Raw genomic sequence first — 9085 nt, forward strand, 5'->3', positions numbered from 1 at the left:
ACATTTAAATTTATATTAATATAATTAATAAATATTTAATAATATTGTAGAATCAAAGCAGTCAAATTTGATTAGAAAATCCATTGCTAAATAAGATTGAGAACTTTTTATTTTATCATCCACATTTTTAACTTATGATCCAGACCTTTACTTTAACATTTTCATTCCTAACAGTTTTGGATTTTGGTAGTTATAGAGATATAAACAAGTGTTTAAGATACCCAATTGGTTGTATCCCTAAAAAAATGGGAGCAAATAACACAAGTGTGAGTTCAACTTCAACTCTAAATTAAGTCACTCATTTGCAAGTGAATTCAGGGAAGGACCATTCCAATGAATTCAGATTAAATTTCACTGTAATTGAGCACACACAACATAACCACCAATGACTGAGCAAAACATAAACAAAAACAAAACAAAACCTTGCCCATTTTCTCACACTCCCAAAAATGCAAGTTTCCTAACTTCCAAAAACAAGCCCTATCGCCTACGCATTCCGCGTCCCCGACCACCGCGGAAAGCAGCTCCGCCACGCCCTCTACCCATGGCGCTTGCAGCGGCTTCTCCTTGAGCACTCTCAGACTGTAACATTTATCAGAAGAGATCGAACAATTGAATAACGGCACATAGGAAGAGAAATATGACTTCGAAACTACTCAGGTAATAGAACAAAGTTGAATTTTATGAACTTGAAACACACAGGACTTCTAAAGTAAACCAAACAAGGCTATCACATGCCATAAAATTAGCAGGGATTTAGAACAGCGAGAGAGCAGAAAGAACAATCCAAAAAGATATGTAGAGAGAAGCAGGCCCGGTTAAATTTAAAAAGAAGCAATCTGGGCATACCTTGGGGTTTTTTACTGTCTCGTCCACACTCAAAACAAGGCAAGCTGCCTCAGTAGCGGCATTTATAGCATTGATCTACAAAAAAGGAAATAAAATCATCCACGTTCATATGGTCGTAGTGTAAACTCGTCTCATAACTATTGAATAAAATTAAAGATTGAAGACTGATACCTTTACAACTGCTGGCTCCCAGACAAAATTGGCAAATGAATCAGTGATTCCACCAGTGTTGATGTCCACTCCATAAGGAGCACCCTCACCTGTTAAAGAAAACTATAGTAAGTAGAGAAAAAAATTACTAATTTTAATTCTTAAAAACCACAAAGTCATCCATGAAATGGTCACCATAAAGATAATCTACCCTACTTTCCGGAAAACAAGAAAATTTGGATGGTCCAAAACATGTATGGGGAAACTCAGTGATGATTTTCACTGATTTTTATTTCTGAGAAGGCAAAATCAAATAGCTAATCATCAATTGAATGCCAACCAGAGGGAAGTGCGTGTTTCTGTCTCAATTTGTTTAGCACATCGGTTGCATCAAAACCAGCGTTGTCACAGAGTTGTCGTGGGATAACCTGCAATATGATGTCAAAATCATGAGGGGGAAAATTTCAATTAATAAAAAGGCGAGGGAGAAGAAGATGCAAGGCAAGAAAAGGCAAAGAAATAAAAGTGTAATGATTTAATTTCTAGATTTGCATAAGCATCAATGGTCTTTGATTCCATCTACATTTCATAACCTGTCAGCCAAGCACGTGAATACACTCATAGCCCATCTCAATTATCAAGTCTAACTGCTTATACCCAAGAAAGACTAACTAAAATTGTCAAGTAACACAAGTTTGGTACTTAGGCGATTAAAGAGAATAATTTGTAAGCTACCATTTAACCCACAGCTTAGCACCCATTATAACTCAAGACTTATAAATCATAAGGCAAAAGAAAAGACCTACAATAGCAACAGCGGTTCTTTAAATATCCCATATAAGAACCAGAAGTACTAATATATACAAACCAATGTTAATCAAACACCACAAGAGAGGCTTTCTACAAAGTTGTGTTCACTAAACAATAAAATTCCGACTTATTTTAATTTCCGTTTCCATGTTCGTATGGAAATACATGTGCAGATTTTTTCTTGTTTCTATATATATATTAGATAAAAACAGCGTGCATTTGCTTAATTTTAAAGGTATAAATATGTTTATTCAAACATGTGTTTATTTTTATTATTATTTTTAATTATCATATAAATTTTAAATAAATAAATAATATCATAAAAATAAATAAACTATGTTTAATATAATGTATGATATAAATATATTAAAAAAATAGGGCAAAACATTACCTATACTTTTAATAAAAACCGGTTTACATTTTTTTTAAAATATATAATAAAATAAATTAGAGTTCTATAACATATATAAATATTTATATCAATAATCTTTACATATATGACATTTAAACAGAATATTGACATAAATATATATATATTTACATGACTACATGACATGTATAAATTACAATAATATTTAAAAAAATATTAATAATAGAATAAAATGATAATAGAAAAAGTCATAGTATAGAGTAGTAAACATGCATAAACTATTTTTAGTTTCTAATGTATCTCGCAATGTCTTTTGGTAAATTTGGTGAAGAAAAGAGTTCCAATCACTTGATAAAAAATAAACTATCACACAAATTTATAAGATAAAAAAATTTATTTTTGTTTAAGTTTATATTTGTACTAATTTTTTAATTTGGCAGCGACAACAAAAGATTATATATTATATATTTAATATAATATTAATATTAATATTCAACGTGGATTTTAAATTTATGTTTGTTGCTAGATTTTTATATGTTTAATATGACATTATTATAATACGTGAAGTTTAAATTTAATTAAATTTTAGACAAGTTATAAAATTATTATTTTTAAATAATTATTATTGTAAAATATCTCAAAAATATCTTATTATAATTTGTTTCCTATTATCTTTTATTTAAGTTGAAGTCATGTTTATAATCTACTGTTAAATATAAAAATATTATGTTATATATAAGAATATTTCATTAAAGTTAACGAAAAAATAAAAAACTAAGAATTTTTGTTATCTACACATTTTTTATATAGAAGGGATATAAGCACTTTAAAAATGCATACCTCGAGAGCTTTTGCATAAGAGTTGATGAAAAGCTGAGACTTTCCAGCTATTGTCCGTGCATGCTGCCTCAAGTATCGGCTTATCTCCATCTGCCACCAGAAAGCATTATGCCAACATGAGCTAAAGCAATTTATAGAAACTGAAATTATTGTACATAAAAGAAAATAAACACATACATCTATAGCACCACCACCAGCAACTACAGTAGAGTTCTTTAATGCTCTTCTAACAATCATGATTGCATCATGTAAACTTCGCTCGGCTTCCTCTATAAACTGGACAGAAATATCAAAGATAATAAAAGGTCAGCGCCTCGGCAATTAAAGAGCATGTCAAACCCAAGTTCAGTATACATGCCATAAATTTATCATCTCCATAATGATACCTGATCAGCTCCACCACGAAGAACTATAGTTGCTGTTCTACCTGAAGGACATCCACTAAATATATTGAATCTCTCATTTCCAACTTGCCTTTCCTCAAAGAGTTCACAAGTTCCTAGGATCTTGCATCAGATAACAGTAAAGAAATTAGTTAATTAAAAACAAATAAATACTTACAAACCTATTAAAACAACATGAAGAAGAACAATGATAAAAAGATGAATAACAAACTAGTGAAGAAGACTGGATTCTATTTAGCGTTCATGAAAAACTCCAGGACAGACCTCATCAATGACATTGTTAACGGATGTCTGTACAGTTCCACCAGTAGCAGCAGCTACTCGGTTCAGATCTTCTTCAGTCACACGACCAGCACAAAATATATCGCGATCTGCAAAATACTGGTCACAGAAAAAAATCTGTCAATGGATCTGACACAACCTCTTCAGCCTTATATGCGAATGCTTGTCACATCTGTTCTATAATAGTATACATAAATTCTCTTAATTAAATTACACGAGGATAACTACCAAGAGCACAATGACAAATAACACACACCGATTTACAAATATATCATGCCAATCCATTTATAATGCAATAAGTCATATCAAAGACTGCTAAAGTCCTCTTCATTTTTTTCTTGTGAGTTGGAAGGGTTGGGATATATCTATCTAAGATAAATGAATCAACATCTATCAATCTGGTTTACTGTTGTCCAGGTTGTATTCATGTAAAGGAATCATCAGATGACTGTCCACAAATGTCCATTCAAATTTATTTCACGAGTGCAAATTGAAAGTTAGATGACATTAACACAACTGCATGTATAAAAAAGAAATAACAACCTGTGTTGCTAAATCACCAATAGCCAGCCGTGAGAGAACAACTTTGGCTCCACTCTGTACACACTTATCCAACTTGTCGTAAATAATATTCCATTCCGCATCAACAATGGACTGATACTGTGATGGATCTGTAAGTCTGCAAGAATAGAAAGACAAAGTTGCTCATTCAAGTAATTTAGAGGCAATTTTTTAATTTTAAACAAAATAACAACAAAAGCAACTTAACCTTATCTCAGCATTTTCCTTTTCAGATTTCAGTTCCAATTCAATGTTTAGTAGAAGTAATTTGGGATTTAGGAACTTCTTTGGTTGTTGTTCAAATCCTGCATATGAAAATGTCTTCTTAAAGGCAACACCATTTACTAGAAATGAGTCCCTCATGTTACCACCAGGAACCTGCAGAAGAGCAAGCAAACTTTCCAGTTAGAATAACATTAAGAAAATATTTCAAGACAAAATATCCTCCTCTATAGTTCCAGGAGAAAAAAAAAATGGCTGGGAGCATATGATATACACAGCACCATCAAACATTAGGAATAAACATCAACACCACTAAACATGTTACTATAACAGTTTACAAGTGAATTAAACTAAGACCGTTCAGATCAGAATAATAAAAAAGAAACAGCAATGCCAATAACATGAACCAAACAAGTACTCAAAATAAAAAATGCCAATAAAAATCATTCAGACATCACAAAATACAAGTTATTTTTATAATATTTATTCATTTTTGTGAAGGAAAAGAGCATGACTCCTAAAAGTGTGATCCGTAATTGACCAACAGGCAATAATATCACAACCTCAGCCCATTTCATTTTCCTTTTTTCCCCTTCATTCTTCTCTCTTTAATTCTTGTGGAGAGTGAGGAAACAGTAATTTTACGTTTTTGGACATCAATTGTGGAGTTCAATGTCTTTGGCGGACACCTCTTCTTTTTTCTTCAGTTTTGTCAATTAATTTATTTTAACAAAATTTTCTTTTACTAATCAAACTAAATTTCAGGTTCTGATTTTAGTAGTAATGTTATAAAAAAATAATAAATAAATTTGAACAGTAAAATTCTGCATGTCATCCAAAATTACACCAAATCAACCATCAATTTTAAAGCATAACTTGAAATCCATCTTGCCATCTTTGAGACAAGTATAGCACCATGTCTAGAATGTTTTATATATCCATGATATCCTAATCGCTACTGATTTAATAGAAGCAGAAAGAAACATAAATTAGCAAATGAGAATTATGGAACAAAATAAAGTTCATAGTTAAACAGTCTGCGAATTTAATACAATACATTCCTCTAGTTCACTTTTTACTTGAATTAATGTTTCATAATAATAAGAATAATAATAAAGAAGAAATAACAAGCCCAAAAGAATACTGGCAAAACAAATTTGCGAAACAATAGATCACAACACTAAATACCTTCTTGATCCCAATCATATTCAGTCGATCCTCACTACCAATTGCAATAACAGAATCAACAACCATTGATGCAAAGAACTCCTTTTCTCCGCCGATGAGTTTTGATGAGAGTGTTGTAGCAGCACACTTAGCCAGTAGGCCTTTCTTTTCTTCTAAACTTTTTCCCTCTATGCTAGTGGCTAGTTCTTTTACTCTCTCAATTGCCTACACCATACATTATTCATAACACTCAGGATGTAAGATAATGGTCCATACTCATAGGAAACAGAAAATAGGTAAACAATTACCAAAGTGGACGCAGTGCGATAACTTCTAATCAAAAGTTGAGGGTGGACACCATCCTCTATGAAAGGCTTGGCCTCCTTTAGAAACTCCCCTGCAAGCAGGACAACAGTGGTGGTTCCATCACCAACCTGCACAAAAATATATAAAATCAAATCTTGTAAAGCACATACACACATATAATGGCACACCTAAAAACGGTTGATGGGCCTTGTAATAGCATGGCACAAAGAAAGGCTCCATCCAAAGAAATTTCCTCACAAACCCTACTATTCCCGTCCAATCATATAACCAAGAAATGAAATGCATCACTAGAAAAACATAACTCCACTATTATTGCACAGAACGCTTGCAATAATAACTGCTTATCCATTAAACCCAATCATTTTTCAAATAAATAGCATGAAGACTACATCAGCTCAACCAGCAAAACCTGCCTAGACTATAGCAGCTAAACATGATTCCATGCAAACACTAAAATCTAGTTTGAACATACGATGTTCAGAAAATTGAAAGATTAAGCATAGGAGTACCATCAACAGTAAAGAAAAGAAAAATTGCTTGACCAAGATAACTCCGAAGCAAACTTACCTATCCGAAGTTAAATTAAGAGAAAAATCCTCAAAAGCGTATAACAATTTCACGAGACCTAATGCTTCTCTATCATCCACATTTTAAAAAAACAGTAAGCATTCACTAGAATCTCATAGAAAAAAACAGTGCCAAAGGGCATTATGAGGAAAAAAATATATATTATAAAGTCTGGGTAACTACCCCAAAAAAGAAAGCTAAACTCAATAAGCATCATCCCAAAAACATACACCATCTCTGTATCTTAATTCCTGCAAACTACTTGATGCTATTTGCAAAATAAACAATCCTTGAGTCCATGATAAAAAAATTCCAAGGCTTTACGAAATAAACAATCCCTGAGTCCATGATAAGAAATTTCCAAGGCTTCTACAAGAACTGTCAGTCACCACATTAAAAGCCCAGCCATCATAAGAATAAGTCCATCGTTCTTTGTATGATTATACCCTAAAAGAGCTCCTGCTCCACAGATATTTTGTCAACCACTTTCCCAAAAAGCTTCCATTTTCACACATACACCTAAATGACTCAGTTACCTTCTTTAAATTTTTAAAGTTCAAAAATACCAAACAGTTCCTCAAAACCTTATCCTTGCCCTCCATAGTTTCTTGTAAGAGCTATCGCTCTAGTGCTCTACTTCTGACAGAGCAACTTCCTACCAAAAGCCACTTAATTCATCCTTGAAGAGTTTACGACCTTGCTGAATATTATGAAATTAAAGGGACTTGAAACCAAACCAAAGGCCAGTGATCAGAAACAGTTCTCACCCAAGCTCATTGCCTACCTTCTGAAAAACCTTCTTAATCGAGAATATACTATAAATCACATTTACCCAAAACTACACCAAGTAATTTCAACATAGAGAAAGATAGAGGAAGAAGGACAATATCTCTAATTGGTCTTATTAAGACGAATAAGCAATGAAGATGCTCATCAGCCGTTCAATTGTAGAAATTTCTTGAATTTTATGTCCCATTCCACTTTGAACCTTCTTTTCTCTTAATGAGCTACGAACAAAATAGAAACACCTTCTCACATAAATTTATACAGAAACTAAGAAAAACTTCTCTTTGAAGTTCCTTTACAGCTACTACATTTTAAATAACAACAGGTTTGTTAATATTCAGGATCCAAGTTATAGATCTCCACTCAACTTTTGAATTCCAAATCAACAACATGACAAGAATGATATAGCATATCAAAGTATTGTTTCTTCGGCTTCTCAGTAAACATCCAACGTAAAAGATCATAGCCAATCCCACTTACACCATTTCTACAACCCACTAAAAGAAATCCTCACAGTAAACCACTGAGGACCCAAATAAGGATTTTAAAAAGAAAACATGACAATAGGGCAGAAGTTCTAAATCACTACACAGTAAAAGAAAAACACCCAGATGGTTGATGGATCCCATTTTCACTACCAAATACAAAAACATAAGAATACCTCAGAATCCTGAGACTTGGCGATGTCGACGAGGATCTTAGCAGCAGGGTGGACAATATCGAGAAGCTTCATGATGGTAGCACCGTCGTTTGAGATGGTGACGTTACCTTTATCATCATGGATGAGTTTGTCCATACCTCTGGGACCAAGAGTGGTCCGCACCACGTCCGCCACGGCCGTGCAAGCATTTATGTTGCTCACCAGCTGCGGCTTCCCTTGGGAGGTGTCCGTACCTTCCTTGAGCAATAAGATCTGGGGTTGCTGTTGTTCGTTTTTTCATTGGCGCATTTTCACAAACAGTTGGCGAAACAGAGTCAGTTACAAAAATTGAGTAGAAAAGGAAACAAGAAAACAGAGAGTAGAAAAAGAACCGAAGGGAATACCAGCATGGCCGACATTGTTGGCTATGAGGAAGCTCCAAGTGCTTGCAAAGATCAGAGAAAGCAGGAGGTAGAAGAAGAAGAGTGAAAGAAAGTGTAGTGTAGAGACTTCGGCTGAGTTAGGGTTTTGAATGCCCGCTCTTTCTAGGTTCTGAGTTTCTTTCTAGTTTTTTTTTTAATTTTGATTTATTTTCGGATATTTCTTTTTACAAAAATTTATAAGAAATACGTGGTCGAGTCACGTGACATATGTCAAATTTTTACATTAAAAAAATTCAGATTAATTTTTATTTACTTTTTGTTTTAAAAAAAAATCCAAAAACCATTAATAAAAGACCATGATAATACATTTTTTACCATGTGTTTTTTGTCAGTTTGAATTTTGTGTTTTAACAAATTATTTTTTAAATAATGTCTTTTTGTAAAATTATTCAAATAGACTTATAAACTCAATTTTGATGAACAAAAAATATAATATAACAACACGGTTGTTAGATATAATGGTTGTGTTTTTATTCTGAGTTGTTAGTTAGGTGAATTATTTGTTATTTTAGTTTCAAAAACTTCGATGAAAATCGAGTTTAAGGGCCTATTTAAACCATTTTACACAACACACGGTCCAAAAAGTAATTTGTCAAAACACAAGGTCCAAACAGATAATGAGACAAAACAAAATGTCCAAAATGGTATAATCCCTATATTAAAAAGA

General features: G+C 32.8%; 1 protein-coding gene across 1 annotated transcript; it reads right to left on the minus strand.

Moving 5' to 3' along the window:
• Positions 1-267: 267 nt before the first annotated feature.
• On the minus strand, positions 268-8545 carry LOC133799288 (T-complex protein 1 subunit eta). The gene is made up of 14 exons (XM_062237303.1): positions 8380-8545; positions 7997-8257; positions 5964-6089; positions 5677-5880; positions 4475-4644; positions 4249-4384; positions 3688-3804; positions 3406-3525; positions 3197-3295; positions 3020-3109; positions 1340-1427; positions 1021-1109; positions 850-924; positions 268-582 (listed from the first exon to the last, which is right to left on the minus strand). The coding sequence occupies exons 1-14, from the start codon at positions 8392-8394 to the stop codon at positions 481-483; spliced, it is 1692 nt and encodes a 563-aa protein (XP_062093287.1). The 5' UTR covers positions 8395-8545; the 3' UTR covers positions 268-480.
• Positions 8546-9085: the final 540 nt, after the last annotated feature.

Source organism: Humulus lupulus, chromosome 9, assembly GCF_963169125.1.
Source record: "Humulus lupulus chromosome 9, drHumLupu1.1, whole genome shotgun sequence".
Classification (NCBI taxonomy): domain Eukaryota; kingdom Viridiplantae; phylum Streptophyta; class Magnoliopsida; order Rosales; family Cannabaceae; genus Humulus; species Humulus lupulus.

Coding starts and splice junctions, on each gene's coding strand:
- LOC133799288 (XM_062237303.1), bottom strand. Junction 1,428..3,019: donor CTTATGCAAAAGCTCTCGAG/GTATGCATTTTT, acceptor ATCATATTGCAG/GTTATCCCACGACAACTCTG. Junction 1,110..1,339: donor GAAACACGCACTTCCCTCTG/GTTGGCATTCAA, acceptor TTTCTTTAACAG/GTGAGGGTGCTCCTTATGGA.